The sequence below is a fragment of the Vombatus ursinus genome, unplaced genomic scaffold (genome assembly GCF_900497805.2).
Source record: "Vombatus ursinus unplaced genomic scaffold, bare-nosed wombat genome assembly UNPS02014798.1, whole genome shotgun sequence".
NCBI classification, from domain to species: Eukaryota; Metazoa; Chordata; class Mammalia; order Diprotodontia; family Vombatidae; genus Vombatus; species Vombatus ursinus.
The window spans coordinates 36,490,729-36,506,904 of record NW_020954576.1 but is presented as its reverse complement, the minus strand read 5'-3'; the positions used below and the strand labels follow the sequence as shown (position 1 = coordinate 36,506,904).

The window sequence follows — 16,176 nt, the reverse complement described above, 5'->3', positions numbered from 1 at the left end:
CTTTCTTTCTTTCTTTCTTTCTTTCTTTCTTTCTTTCTTTCTTTCTTTCTTTCTTTCTTTCTTTCTTTCTTTCTTTCTTTCTTTCTTCCTTTCTTTCTTTCTTTCTTTCTTTCTTTCTTTCTTTCTTCCTTCCTTCCTTCCTCTCTCTCTCTGTCTCCTTTCTTCTTTTCTTCCTTCTCTTAGAAAGCCTCTACCAACTTAGGCGTTTAACTTTTAAAAATACTTATCAATTATAATAGGGGTGTTAGGAGTACACAAACAGGAAGAGGAGGAATAATTCTACAGGAATACCTGTTGTCCATTTTGGGTAGACAAAAGGATATGAATGAAAAGCCATCTATCAGGAAATAAGGAGAAACTATTGCAACCCTCACAAAAGTAAGTGGTTGAGCTCTTGGAATCCTGAAAAAAATAAGACTGATACCTGTTGAATAAAGACTACGTCCCTACGTAGTAAATATGGACTATATCAGCAAAGCAAGTCAGCAAGTGCTGTAAGGCAAGGGTGTTGCAACAAAAAGCAGGTGGATTTGGAGCCACAGAACCTAAGTTCAAATCTCAGGTCTGCTACTTAGTACATGTGTGACTTCAGGAAAATCACTAAAGTTTTCTGGGACTCAATGTCTTCATCTGTAAAATGAGAGTAATCCTTTCATGTTAATAATAAATACATAATCTCTGAGTTGTCTTCCAGCTCTATAACTCTATGAACTTTCAAAATGGATCCTTCAAACCATCATATCCAAACTAATTGTTGCATGGTTTTAAACTATACTTTCCAACTTTTAAATGAGTGTGGCATTTAGACTAGAACCAAATGTCTTACTAAGTAGTTACTATTTGTCTATAATCTGACTATTGTTAACTGGTCATTAATTGGTTACAATAAACCAAGTGGTTTGACTGAATTTACTAGTTAGTACTGGTTTGGCTTAATGAGTCAAAACAATCAAACCACTTATGCATCTGCATTCACAAATTAAGTGAATGTGTCTTTGCATGAATCTCTCCTCCCTTAGAAAAGGGAGCTTTCTTGTGAACAAAGGACACAGTGGATTCTATTGCACTAGAATTCTGTAATTGCTTAAATATTGAATAAGACTAGTAATAGTTTTACCGGAGAATAAAATAGTTGATGATGACTCCATTTGGCTTTATAGGTGGTAACCATTTAATCAATATGCTGGTAGGCCCCATTGTCACAAGAAAAGGGGACTTCAGATCCATGGGAGCTGCTTCAAAAGTTGTCACCAAGGTACCACGGCTGACCCCACAGCCACCTGGAATAAAGAACAAAGAACACGGTTTTCAAGGCGGGGGTGAGAAAGAGATCTTACGCATGGCAAGTTAAGATATCAAATGACTTCTATTTATTCACCTAAAAAGGTAAATGAGCAAATTTATTAACCAAAACATTTAAAATGACTGCTATTTTAAAATCTTTGTGGGTAAGCTAAGGACAATCTAGTTTATTATAGAAATGACTGCCTGTCATTCTTTCATTCCTGAAAGAAATAATCATTGAGTGCCTACTACGTACAAGGCATGGTACCATCTTTGCGTCTTAACTTTCACATGGAATCTCATGATAAATAGATAATTTCTGACAATCAGAAAAGACACTATCAGCAAGAAAAATTCTTTTTGAATTCCCCAAGTAAATAGGGGCTGAACATAAAAGTCTCTCCTTCCAGGGATATAATTTAGCCAATATTTTTATATATTTATAGTTCTTAAAAAGTTCCAGGAACTTGTTTATATTCATAATGATCGTCTCACAAAATTTTAAAGCATCCCTTAAGAACTGATCTCTGTTTCTGGACATTAGCTCCTATTGCTTCTTGTCACACATACCCCCTCCTTGATATATTCAAGTTAAATCAATACAGTAAACATTTAAGAAACACCTATTACATACAAGGCAAGATGCAATTTTGTAGTAGAATGAGAATTAGATTAGATTCAAGGCCTGCCTCTGATACATACAGGCTGTGTGATTCTGGACAAATTATATAATCTCTCAGTACTCCCAAGAAACTCTTTGAAACAATAACTTGGAGAATAGGTGCTGATCTACATTGGTAGAAAGTAGCTTTCATTTTGAGAGTTCTTCAAATCAATGAAATTGTAGGGCCATTCTTGAAAAAAAATAAGCAAAATATTGAACTCGGCACTGGGGATATAAAGACATAAACAAAATGGTACTTGTCCTCAAGGAGGTTATGATCTACTGTGTATGTGTTTGGATAGATAGATAGATAGATAGATAGATAGATAGACCGACCGACAGACAATCAGACAGATAGATAGCAGGCATAGAAATCTATAGTCAGGTGATAAAATAGATGAGAGTTAATCTAGGCAAATGAATGATAAGATAGATGATTAAGTAGCTGATAAAACAGACAGACAGATAGATACATAGATGGATGCATGATAGGTAGGTAGATAAATAGATGACAGAATAGATAACATAGAAAGATAAGATAGATAGATATATGACACATGAAAAGTAGATTTTTTACATTGGCTGATTTTCAATAGTATAAAAGACTCTTAAGATACTATTAAGATATCCTTCTATAAAATTCATTGTTTTCCTAGTTTATAGAACCAGGGCTCAATTATCTGGTATTATAGAGTTTAATGTTCTATAGGGAGTCATTCTCAGGCTCTGTAGTCTCTCATGTTTTTGTAAACTAACAAAAGCCAATGGTGATCTAGCATCCTCAAATACTTTATTCCTTCCTTTACTAAGGCTTGTTTTCATGGCAACGCACAAAACTAGGTTTGTTATCAGAAATGCTAACAAGTAATATGATTAGGATTTTTGCTATTATATGCTCCAGTGTAGGTACTAATGAAAAACAAAAATTAGAAATCAGGTGGAGTATTTGAGAAAGAAGACAAAAAGGACCTGGATAATTCTTCCTACCAGATTATAGGTCTTAACTTGAATATGATTGATTCCATTTCTGTATCCTTTTAATATCTACAGTGCTTTATATATGCATGTAAATATTTGTTAAGTTCCCTGGAATTCTATATGAAAATTAAGGTATAAAGAAGAAAAATTTTGAATATGAAGAATTGTTATAATGAAATTATAAAATATTTCCTTGAGCAAAATTTATTTTCCAAAAGCCATGAGAACAATGCAAAGTCTAGTTTTTTTTTTTCCCAGGTGTATTATATTCTCTAAGATTTTATTTTGGGAGAAATTTCAGATCCCAATTAAAGACTGCTATCATTTGTCTTCTCTTTATTACCCAACATGCCGATGGATCACATCTTCACTAGTTAGCTGGTACAGGGTCAGAGGCTGTCAGCTGATTCCAATATTATAATCCATAAAACATAATTAAGGAGGTCAAGTACTGCTGAGGGAAAATATCACATCATGCATGTCCAAGACTCACAAAAATATTTTTGCATGATCTTTGCCACTGCCTAAGTATATGTTTAATCAATTGAATTTAACTGCTCTCTTCTAATCACATAGAAAATCACAAGCTGACCTCATGTTAAAATCAATGAAACAATGATCTTGACAGACATGAGCGAATGTGTAAGTGAACTGGGATGAATGAGGGCAAGAAAAGAAACTAGAAAGATCCTCCAGTCAATAATGTTCATGTTTTAAGTAACCTGTAGAAAGCAATGGTGAAATTGAGCTGTGGTGCCACCATATTTCAGCTGCTGAGATAAATCTCAGAAAGACAGATGGCCATGAATTCTTCATAAATTCCATAGGAAGTAACATTAACTTAGAAAAATGAAATTTCTAAGGATAATATATTTTGGGAACTCTAAGATCAGATTGGGTAAATTGATGTTAGATTACATATCTGAGATGATAGTAGAGGTAGCTAGATGGAACAATAGAGTATTGAACTTGATATTAGGGAGCTCTGAGTTCACATCCCAACTCAGACATTTAATTAACTATATGACTCTGGGCCAGTCACTTAACCTCTCTCTATGTTTGTTTCCTTACCTGTAAAATGGGATAATTAACAGCACCTATCTAACAGTTGTTGTGGGGATCAAAGGTAGAGTAGGTATATGTAAAGTGCTTTGCTAACTTTAAATCTCTAAACAAATGCTCTCTATCGAGCAAAGTGCTGTGTAGACCGACACCTACATTTTTCACGTCATGCATAAGATAGGCATATTAGAAAGAGCGTGATTATTAGCAAGTATTTGTCTCCAGTAGTTGAAATGGGGTGTATTGCTCATATTCAAATTAATAATTGCATACAAAGTACCTATAACAGCACTACACTAGGAGCTAGAGATTAAAAAGTAATAGAAATAGCATAACCCCCGACCTCTAAGACTTTACAATCCTGTAGGAGGATAAAACACATGCAAATACATGCCATATAAATATATGTCTTATCCATAAAAAGAAATGCATGTCTTATCCTCCTAACACTGGGTTAATGTTGAACCAAGTATATGATTTTGAAGACTTGGGGACTAAAAAGAAACTGAATGCTTGATCAGTTTAATTTTCAATAAAACAAGTAAAGTTTATGAAAAGGGAGGGCTTGTCCAGATGTTGATATTACTGAATAAAAACGGTTCATTAAAGAATGACATTCAAAGTTAGGTCATTATAGGTGATTATTCAAGGTGTATGAGATAAAGTTCAGAAAGCATTATAAAATAGATAAAATTTATTCAGATTTAATTCAATACCTAACTACAAAAAAGTGGAATAAACAAAGTTAAATCCATATTCTATGATGTTTTTGTATTCCCTAATTTGCTTTACATTTCTGAAGACTTTCATATGAGTGAGGTGTTTTTCTTTTAAAGTGCTTTATAAAACAGGACTTTATGTTCACAAAGAAATGACTAACATTTTAATCTACAGTTAAATATTGATGATGAAGTGCAGAAACATATAATGCACCACTCAGTACCAGACTGATTTTTCTGGGTAAACACTACACTTCAAATGAGAAATGAGATGTTAGCTATTTTAGTTATATTAAAAATACATGTTATTATTTTTTTTGGGGGGGGGGGTAAAACTAGATAACTTGATTCAGCCTAAAGGATATGAAGCTTGCTCACCTTCTTGACATGCTTGTATCCTTATTTCATACTGTGTATATGGGGTCAAATTCTTTACCACAGCTAAGTGGTAGTAACCAACTGGATAGATCAATGGTGCCACACTCCCAGGATTTAGTAAGACATTATATTCCAAATGCATTTTGGGGATGAGTGTCTCTTCTGAAAAATAAAACCAAAATTAGTAGATTGGTCTAGAAATTCTTGTTAATTAGCAATATACTTTGTATATTCATTTGAATACAATATTGTAAATATAATACAGTACATATGTACACAGTATACATTTGTAATGAATAAATTCTTAATTGGCAATATACATTTCAAATCACATTGTTGAAAGTTATTGCTGTTTTATTGAATTATGGTTATGAATTATAAATTTTTGATCTCAAGCTTTATGATTCAAACACATACACAAGAAATGAAATTGGATGGGTTTTCATTAAATACAGAGTATATTCTTCATGATTGCAAAAAAAAATAAACATATCATAACCTTTTGTTTTTAAAACAAACCCACAATAATTAGAGAATGCTTCATATTTTTCCCCTAGCTTTACTTATCCCCAAAGTACATAAAAAATAACAGTAGTTTTGCAAGTGATGATAATTTTTTTTATATAGCATTGTGTATAGCATCCTGTCTGACATAGATCCTTGACATAATAGCCCATAAAATATCCAAATCATGGTCTACCTAGAGACTTTTCAGTACATCAATTATTGAACCAGGACAGTCCACTCTGTCAGTGAGACTTATGGACCTGTACATGAAATCCATATGAAATTTGTGTCTAAAAAGTATTAGAGCTCACAATTGCTGCTTTTGAGAAGGGCTAGAGCCATATTTAGCCTCTTCAAAATATAATGAAATGAATTAGGATGATTAGGGAATTATATGAGTCTGTTATGGAGAAGGTATGTTCCCTGAAGGCAAAAGGGAATCCCCTTCACGCAGACCATATTCTCTTCTTAAAGAGTCTTCACCATGAAAAATAGAAAGATCGTATGGCATAGTGGATAGAAATCTTGTCTTTAAGCCAGGAAGTCAAGACCTTGGGTCACGACTCACTTCTGACACACACTGGCTCTGTGAACTTTATGTAAACACATAGAATTATAGGCAAATTGTGAAGATTCTAAGTAGCAGAGAAGGTGCCAACTTCCATTGGTAAAGTGAATTTCTTCACCTGGGAGTTCCCTATACCATTGGAGTCTTAAGTCTGGTTCCTATGCCCTATTATAAATAACAAAATTTCTAGTTAGCCACACTGTCAAGATAATAGTAAAAAAGATTATAGATCATTGGACCAAAGATTTAGAGCTATAATGAACCTTGAATGTCATCTAGTCTGACTTCTCAATTTTATAGAGGATAATGCTATACAGAGGAGCTGAAACCTGAATCCAGATGTATTGATTATTCTCATCACTTTTCCTTACTAAATGTTGGACTCTATAGCTATGGCAACGTCAGACTCAAAAAATTCAACCTGATTCTGATCAGTGTAGAACTAATACTCAAAACCAAGGTAAGCGATGATAAGAAGGAAGAGAGGAGACCTTGGAGACCTTGAACATGCAGTCGGGACAGGTTAACTGTTAGGGAGAGTGGGCCAACTATATTGAAAGCATCAGTTGAGGTTCAGAAGCTGGGTGGAGAAATTATACTTTGAACCTGTGAATATTATTAAGAAGCTCTTATAATGTGAATTATTAGAGAAACACTAAAATCATTATGATCTTAAGGAATGTTCTAAGGACAAAACTTTAAACAATGACGTACAGATATACTTGCCTACATAAGGAAGAAGAAGGGAGGCTTGAACAATGAACAGAAGCTGGGAGACTTCTTCATATATTTTAAAAAGATTAATGTATTCAGCAGGATGGGAGTAGATTGGAGTAGATAATTTTTTATAGTGCTTTCAACTTTGAGTCTATAATTTTTGAATCATAGCTTTGCTTACACCTGAGTCGTAAAATTTTAGAAGTAGATGTAGCCTTAAAAATCACCAGATAGAGCTCTCTCATCTAATAGGTGAAATCACTGAGACCCAGTGGAGGTTAAATGACTTGTCCAAGGTCACACAGCTAGTTAGGAATAGAGGTCAGATCTCTTGACTCCACATTCGATGCTTTTCTTACTGCATTATATCATATATTGTCTGTTCTCGACATCTAAAAAAAAATTATAGATTAAGCCAACTCAGTTAAAAAAAATCAGCTAAATCAATCGTTTCACTTTAATAAACACAATAACAGAAATGAGTTTAAAGTTTTTCTTTAGTTATTGTGTGTTCACAATCCAAGGAGAATGAGGTGAATAATACTAGATTCTCTGAATTACTGCTGCAGCCACTAACAAAAGAGCAGTCTCCACATATGCTGTGCACACCTGGTCATGACAGTTGCTGCCATAGCATTATTTTTGAATATAAAGAGCAGCCACATATAATAAAGAGACCTCCTTCCTACAGATCACCACAGAGAGAAAGAGGATTAGTTCAAAAGGGATTCAACAGACTGAAAATTAAACATACTCTAATAGGAAGGACCTAAGGAAATTTTAGTTTGTATTGTTTAGGAATCAAACTGGAATCTCATATATAGTAGAATTTATAAGATTCTGTGATTATGTGGTATCAACATCATTTAAGGCTCAGAAACTTTCCCCTTTCTACTTCTTATTCCTGATATGACTTTAGATCAGGACTCAGCCATCAGGACTATAATTAGACAAGACAAAAATCAAAAAAGTGTTAGAGCTTGGGTTGGATCTCCGTTCAAACTTCACAGACAATTAACACTAATTCGGACTCTTCAAAATTAGAATTCATGATTTGAAAGGGGCTGGAATGCATTTATTTACTTCATATTTATTTATGTCACTGATTGTACCAACACTATTGTATATGACGTGTATTAAACATTTAAGAGAAGAAGATATCTCCACAGAGTCACCCTAGAGTATCATAAATGGCACAGTGGATAGAGTGTTGAACTGGTATTCAGGGAGACCCAAGTTCAAATATAGCCTCAGACATTTGTTAGCTGGGTGACCCTGGACAAGTCACTCAACTTTTTTAAACCTCAGTATCCTTATCTGTAAAATAGAGATAATACTAGTGTCAATCTTCTAGGATCAAATGAAGTAATATTTATAAAGTTCTTTGTAAACCTTAAAAGGTCATATAAAATTATTATTATTAATATTGTTATAATCATATACCATATTTATATAAGTAAATCCCTTTATTAAGACTTCTACTAGGCAATACTCTGTTACCCTAGCTTGGGCTGTGTGATCTTGAGTAGGTCATGTCTTTTTTCTGGGCCTCGGTTTCCTTAGCTAAAAAATGATCAGGTTGGACTAGATCAGGGGTTCTTAGCCTTGGAATCTTTGAATTTTTTAAAAAAATATTTTGTTAGCTATTTCAATATAATTAGTTTCTTTTCTAATGCTATGTGTTTTATTTTAAGCAGTTAAAAAGATTATTCTAAGAAGAACATGCTTCATCCATAGCCTTTATTAGATTGACAAAGTGGTCCAATAAAAGTTTAAGAACCCCAGTATTAGACAGTTTTTAAGGTTCTTTTTAAATTTGAATCCATATTCTTTTGGAATTACTATAAGAATTTTGTATCTTGTATTTAAATTTCAGTATTTGTATTTGGTATGTTTTACTACATTTGTGTTTAAGTTTTAGTATTTAAGTTTAAAATAAATTAATTAAAGAATTTTATACCTTGACTCCAACATAGTGATGTCATTTTGTCCTCTTTGATAACAAAGGACAACCACGACCAAGAATTTCAAAGTAGTAAAATGTAATTGTTTTGGAAGAATTTGTTTCCTGAGACTTTCCATTAATATAGGTCTCTTTTTTTTGAAGTGAGATACAGCACTGTGTAAGGGATAGAAAGCCGACCTTGGAGCCAGAAAGGCCTAGACTCAAGTACTGCCTCTGACCTATCTTGGATGTGTGACCCTTTCACGTTACTCAGCCTGTCAGTTCCCTAGATAACTTTCAAAGACTCTAAGTCACAGAGAAGGCATGCTCAACTATTTTGGTTAAGGGAGTTTCCTTACCTAGGTATTCCCTAACCAATGGAACCACAGGTCTCATCCCTATCCCCCATCGTTCAGAAGTTAATCAAGCAGCCCATGGTGGGTGTGGGCAGGCAGCAAAATAAAATTTTAAAAAGATCTAGCATAAAAGATGTTGTCAAAGAACTGAATCAGTGACCTTTAACTACACTGTGGAAGAAATCTGTTGCTAGCTCCTTTTGTCTAGCTAAAGGGAGCTCTCTGCTGAAAAAGGATAGCACTTCCAGTTGACACGAGGGATTGTACTATATTGTAAATTTATAAATTACACATATACACACACACACAAACAAACAAAAAAAACAAACTACCTTCATGCAGGCCTAAACAGGGCTATTTCAGGAAGACGTATATTTTTTTTAAAGCCTTAGTTAATGTGGAATAGATGCCCTTTATGTGTGATGAGTATGTAAACGGAAAATGCTCCTTTAAGCTGTAAACATGACAGAAAGTGACATGCATTTAGTAAAGGAATGGGGGCCCACGCTACTGTCATAACTCACAGGACAGTGACATGAAAACCTCCTGTGTTCTCGCCAACCCTCCACCATCTGCAATGAGTCTGGAGGTACCTAGCCCCCGGGTATTCTGATGCCGAAACGAAATGAAATGGGCATATTTGTTTAAGTCAACTGGGAGGCCACGCGACTTGGTTAGTTCCAGAGTTCATAAATTTCTGTCAGAATAAAAGGAGCCATGAAAGCAGAAGTGAACCAATTTAGCTTAAGTGCAAATGGCAGTTTTGTTATTTGGTGTCAAAGTTACCAGGAGCACAATGACAACCTGCCATAACACATTTTCATGTTCACTAAAGAACAAGGAATCCGTTGGTTAATATTCCTAGCAATACTCCTTTTCATAATTTACAACAACTAGATGCTGATAGGTTATTTAACATTTATGAAGTTAAGATGTAATCAGAAAAACCCTGATTATCTTTACAAATAAAAAAGTTAAATTATTCAACTTTTTTTTTTTCTTGGTGGCTTTATTTCACAGCAGGTGCACACTTTGCAATGGGACGAGTCAATCAAATGATCTTTCTTTTTTCTTTTTCTTTTAAGGAGACAGAGCAGGGACAATTCTATGAGGAAATCTATTAATTCAGCCTGACAGCCCTATTTGCTTTAAAACAGTGGTTGCTTTTAACATGGCATTTGTAACAAATCAACCTCGATTTTCTTTATGGGCTGGAGGTTGTTAGTTGTTCACTCTTTGGGGTGCAGAGGTAAAATAAGAGAGTATTGCATAATAGTTAAAGACCTGGCTCCAAGTTCCGTCCCTGTCACATATACTGGCTAGCTGATGACCCAGGCCAAGTCGCTTGACATCTCAGTGCCCCACATAACTCAGAAAGGCCCTAAGTGGCACAATCATTCAGAGCTTCATCCATACAGGGGGTTTCTCCACTGGCAGTTCCTCATGCCGAAGAAATCAGCCTAAAAACACTTACTACATGAAAGAACCACTTATTCACCCTTGGTAGCCCATAATCAGCTGGGTAGTGCAGTGGATAGAGTACAGCTCGGGAAGATATCCTTCTGAGTCAAATCAGGCCTCAGACACTTACTAGCTGTGTGACCCTGGGCAAGTCACTTAACCCTGTTTGCCTCAGTTTTCTCATCTGCAAAATGAGCTGGAGAAGGAAATGGCAAACCACTCCAGTATCTTTGCCAAGAAAACCCCAAGTGGAGTCACAAAGAGTCGGACATAACTGAATAACAACAACAATGTACTGGCCCCTGTATTAGATGCTAGAGATATAAACACAAAGAGGAAACAATTCTTCCCCTTCAGGAGCTTATGTCTTATGGGGGGGGAGGGAATGACAATATGTATAAAGCAAGTTTATACAAAATAAAGACGAGTAAAAAAAGGAGGATGGCGAAGAATAAGGAGCATTGACAACTGAATTTCCTTCCTCCTACTTACCTCCATCATATTCTTCTCTCGTTCAGGTTGTAGGATTAGGAGGAAAAAATAATCTGTGAGCCAAAATTAGCCTGTCAATCAGTCAAGAAGAATAGTGTGGCACAGCAAAAAAGAATATTACATTTGTAGTCAGAGGACTTGGGTGGAAATCCCAGCTCTGCTCCTTTGTAACTGTGCGATCTTGGACAAATCATGTGATCTCTCTGGGCGATTGACCTGTAAGAGGAAGGAGGTAGACTGCATGCCCCTTAAGGTTCCCTCTCTCTCCATGTCTGTGATCCAGTTGGGTGCCTTTGGGATGGCTGGGAATGAAATGAGAACAGGCAACAAGGCTGCAGAGAAAGCTCTGGCCCTGAGAGTGAGAAGGCCAGGGTTCAAGTCCCAGCCCAGTACTTAATAGCAGTGTATCAATGAGAAAGTCAGAGAATGACAGAGTTTTTAACTGGAGGAGGCTTTTGAGGCCACCTTCTAGGTACCTAGGCTACCTCCAATTTACAGATGAGGAAACTGAGACCTAGAAAGGTGTAGTGACTTGTCCAAGATCATCCAGAGGGTAAGAAATGGAGGCAGGTTTCTAACTAAAAATATAATGTTCCTTAACCTAAGTCAGTTTCTTGTTAAATGATGATACCACCCTCATTTTCTCATGAGGTGGTAGTGAAAGTATTACTTTTGAAACTTAAAAATGACATATAAATGTGAGCTATTATTTTTCCCCTGATCTTTCTAGACTGCATGGTTCAGGTTCATGGAGGCAAGGAACCAGGTCCCATCTTAGTTAAATGTTGTATCTCTTCTCAGCACCTTACAGAGTACTCAGCACCTATTTCAAATATTTTAGTTTTCTCAAGGACTTGTCATGTGGTCACCATAGGTCCTCTCTCCACTAGTGAAGACTAAAACACCTTTATATCTTAGCAGATACTCTTTAAGAATTGCTGTGAAGTTTAATTATCCTACATAGAAGCCGATGGCAAGCCTTTCCAAACAGGCTGGTCATCAGATGTCAGACAAACAGAACCAGGTGTGTCCTTGACAGATTTTTAGTCTGGAAGGATCTCCTGAAACTGACCCTCTGCTGGTCTTAAAGAACACCAGGATAAGACCTCACAGTGTGTTTTAAAACAACATGATTGTTGGATGCAACTCATAAAATCTGAATGATATGGAATTCTATACAGTTATTCCATTTCCTGGAAAGGTATATCATCATAGAATCATAAATCTGGTCACACTAGGACTGAGATCATACTTTATGTCTAATAACAAATGACCTGGAGCTTGGTTCTAGGCACTGACAGATAAAACACCCAAAGGAAACAGCATATAAGGTACACTCTGAACACAGGAAAAACGATCACATCCAAAATCATAATTACCACTCTCCCTTGCCCACAAGCAGCTGTGTTGTCATCAAAATTATAAACCAGTCCAGAAGGTCACAGTGGAAATCTAGAAGGCAACTGATGATAGCACCAGGTGGAGAGAAACCGTGAACAAAGTTGGCTATGAGAATCTGAAGAATGTGATGGGTATTTCTACTTTGAAACATCTTCAAAACTATATCTGGCTGCTTGTACTTTGTCTTTTGGTTTGAGATGATCTCTGTTCTCTCTTCACTCTGCCATCCCATTCCCCTTTTCCTGATCTCTTACCTACAATTTCTTCCTCGTGAGGGTATGCTCATTGGGAGTGTGAAACTATACTTTCTGTCTTATTATATTTATGAAGTACCGAGCACAGTGCCTAGCACATAGCAGGTGCTTAATAAATGCTTATTTTCTTCCTAGAGTGTAATGATCCCCATTTTCCCCTGTGGGTCTAATTGCTTACCTCCTGGGCTGGGCAGAATGATCAATTTAACCTTATCTCATCCCCTCCAAACCCTTCCATATGGTCAGAATCCACTATCCCTCTCTCCATTGCCAAACCATACTTGACAGTCAGGAAGAAGATTTGCTCAAGCCCTCCAGGCAATAAAATAAATATGAGCTTGAAAGGCACATCTTCCCTTTCTCCTAGTTGTTAGGTATGTGTATTTTGTGCTTATAATATCAGTTTTGGGGCTTCCAATGTCAGACTAGTGATGAACATATTTTTTTCTGTTGTTGTACTGGGGTTGCAGTGAGCAATAATGTTCCTTCACCATCACCATCTATGCCTCCATTTCTATAACCAATGTCAAGGAATATGCTAAACTGGAAAACTATCCCTTGCCATCCATTCCCCCTTAGTAAACTGGTGTTGATTGAGGGTGAAGGTCACCACTGCAAGGAAATCACTCCATTTATTGAATTTAGGGGGCAAATAAAGCTGATCTGTTTAAAGTCTGTTCCAATACTCAATGAAGGTGATTGGCTGAATGAAAGCATTAGGTGCTATTATGGGGCTTAGCCCAATGCTGGAAGTAAAGTGGGTTCCTTAATCAAAGAAAATTATGTCATAATGGCAATAAAAATAGAGTCAATCCATAATACTATTCTATTAAGTCAAGGGAGGATTCAGTGACTTGTGATCGCTGACATGTCACATCAGAATATTCAAGAAATTGGCTTTATCAACAAAGTTCTGATCCTGCACCCACAGGGGACACCCTTGATGATCTTGCTATTGAACTTTCAATCTTCAAAAAAAAAAAACATTCAGTGAAGCTCCCAGCAGTAACCTAAGAGTCTATATAAATGATAACATGTCCCTTATCTCCCAACCCCAATTTAGGGCAGTCTCAGAGGTCAAATAAGGAACTCAGTCCACTATGAAGACTGCCCAGATTCCCTGTCCCTCAGGGACTAACTAGAAGGCTTACAACAAACAACTGTATCTAGATGGGAAGGACACCTTTCAAGAGCTTAGTTATAATAACCTATGAAGTTTATCAGTATTATATAACCAATCAAGGATCCCAACTCTTTCAGATAAAAAAATGCCCTTCCACACATGCCTCAAAGTCTTAGGAAGGTGGAAAGGGAACTCAGTCTTAGAATATTAATCTTGACTAATTCACACTGGAATTCACTGGAACAAAGATGCACTTCTCCTATTTTAGTAGCACAAAATCTCAATATGGTCTTACAATTCTTGGTTAATTCTTTCAACTTATGAAATTCAGACTCAATAAACTCATCTGTAGCTGTCCCCATTGCCCATAAAGGAATTAGTTAAGTCTCTAAAGTCATCTCCTGCTTCTAGTGATTTTTTATTTGTAGGTGAATTGTTTCCTTCAATGTCTGGTATAGCTATTAGAAACAACCACTCAACTGAGGCATCAGGGTTGGCAACCTGCCACCTGCCACTGAGACTGATAAAGGCTTGGGTATACCTCTCTCTTTCTCTTCTGTAACCCAGCCAACTTCATTTCTAGGAGAACCTGATATCTCCTCATGGGAATGGGCTTCTCATTCTCACATCCATTGACTCATCACCACATTCTGAATACTCTGGGGACAATTCTATTTTTATTTTCTTCAGTATTTTTTTGCGTCTCCTTTAGCAAGCTGTTGACTAGTTTTTCCATGATTTTCTTGCATCACTCTCATTTCTCTTCCCAGTTTTTCTCTACTTCTCTTAGTTGCTTCTCAAAATCCTTTTTGAGCTCTGATTCATATGTTTTCATATTTGGGACTGATTCATATTTTTCATGGAGGCTCTGGATGTAGGAGCTTTGACTTCGTTGTCTTTTTCTGGTTGTATGTTTTGATCTTTGTCACCAAAGAAAGATTCTATGGTCTGATTTTTTTTTGCACAGTTTGCTCATGATCCCAGCCAATTACTTGGGTTTTAAACTCTTTGTTAAGGTAGGGGTCTGCTTCCAGTGTGGAGAATGTATTATCCCAAGCTTCAGGGGGCTTATGCAGCTGTTTTCAGAGGTACTTCTAGGGAACTGTAAGTTTTCAGTTCTTCCAAGGTGGTATGATCAAGGGCAAAGTGTTTACTCCTTTCCTGGCCTGTGCTGTGGTCTATGAGTGACCACAAGCACTCTTTTCTGCCTTGGAACTGTGAGGAGGATTCCCTTTTCACCGCCCTCACAAGCTCCATCACGCCAGCACTCCTCCTTGCCCCAGGATCGCCACCCAGAACTGTGACCCAGATCCAAGCACAGGCAAAGCAAGAGAATCCTGCCTTAGCACCAGCAAAGAGATCCCTGCAATCACCCTCTGATCAGCCACTCAATTCCCCCTCAGTCTGTGGGCCAGAAGCTTCAGAAGCAGCTGCCACCCCGGCACTACGCCTGGACTGGGGCTGGGACCAATCTTCTCTTTCACCGCAGTCACAGACTTTTCCTACTGACCTTCAAAGTTTTCTTTGGTGTTTGTGGGTTGAGAAGTCTGGAAACCAACATAGCTGCCCATGATTCAGTCCTCTGAGGTCTGCTCCAGGTTTGCTGAGGCCCATTTTGCCTGCACACCCATGCTGGACTGCATTTCTCTCCCAGCCTGGGCAATAGACCTTTCTAATTAACCATCCAGGTTGTCTTGGGCTGGAAATTTGTTTCACTCTGTCTTTTTGTGGGTTCTGCTGCTCTAGAATTTGTTCAGAGCCACTTTTTACAGGTATTTGGAGAGGTTCGGGGGACAGCTCAAGTAAGTCACTGCTTTTACTCTACCATCTTGGCTCTAACCCCCCCCCCCCCCAATTCTATTTTTATCTCTGGTCTAGAATTTCCTTCCAAAGTGGGAAGAACAATGAAAAGTACCCATTATGTAAATATGAATTACGTATAGAACAGATTTTTTTAATTCCATGCAAGAGAGGGAATGAGATGCAATAAAATTCACTCTGTATATTAGAGAATGATTAGAAGAAAATTCAATAACAATACTACTAGCACAAAAGTTGGAAAGATAGAATTGAAACTTTGTTAGGACATAAACCTGTTTTTACAAGGCTGTAACTGGTCAATTCATCCTACTGAGCATAGTCCAATCAAATACCAAACTTGGTCCTCTCTCTGAGGGTCTCTTTCTCTCTGAGTCAACTCTTGCTAGGATTCTAGTCCACTCCTGCTGATGCAACTATAACTGATTCCAGTTGCCTCTGTCATTGCC

General features: G+C 36.9%; 1 protein-coding gene across 1 annotated transcript in view; it reads right to left on the bottom strand.

Moving 5' to 3' along the window:
* Nucleotides 1–16,176, bottom strand: part of USH2A (usherin) — a 944,914-nt gene that overhangs the window by 143,283 nt on the left and 785,455 nt on the right. Inside the window, exons 58-59 of the mRNA XM_027871555.1 lie at nucleotides 5,086–5,244; nucleotides 1,118–1,280 (exon numbers count right to left, since the gene is read on the bottom strand). Coding sequence (XP_027727356.1) covers nucleotides 1,118–1,280; nucleotides 5,086–5,244 — 322 coding nt within the window. The remainder of the gene's footprint in view (nucleotides 1–1,117; nucleotides 1,281–5,085; nucleotides 5,245–16,176) is intronic.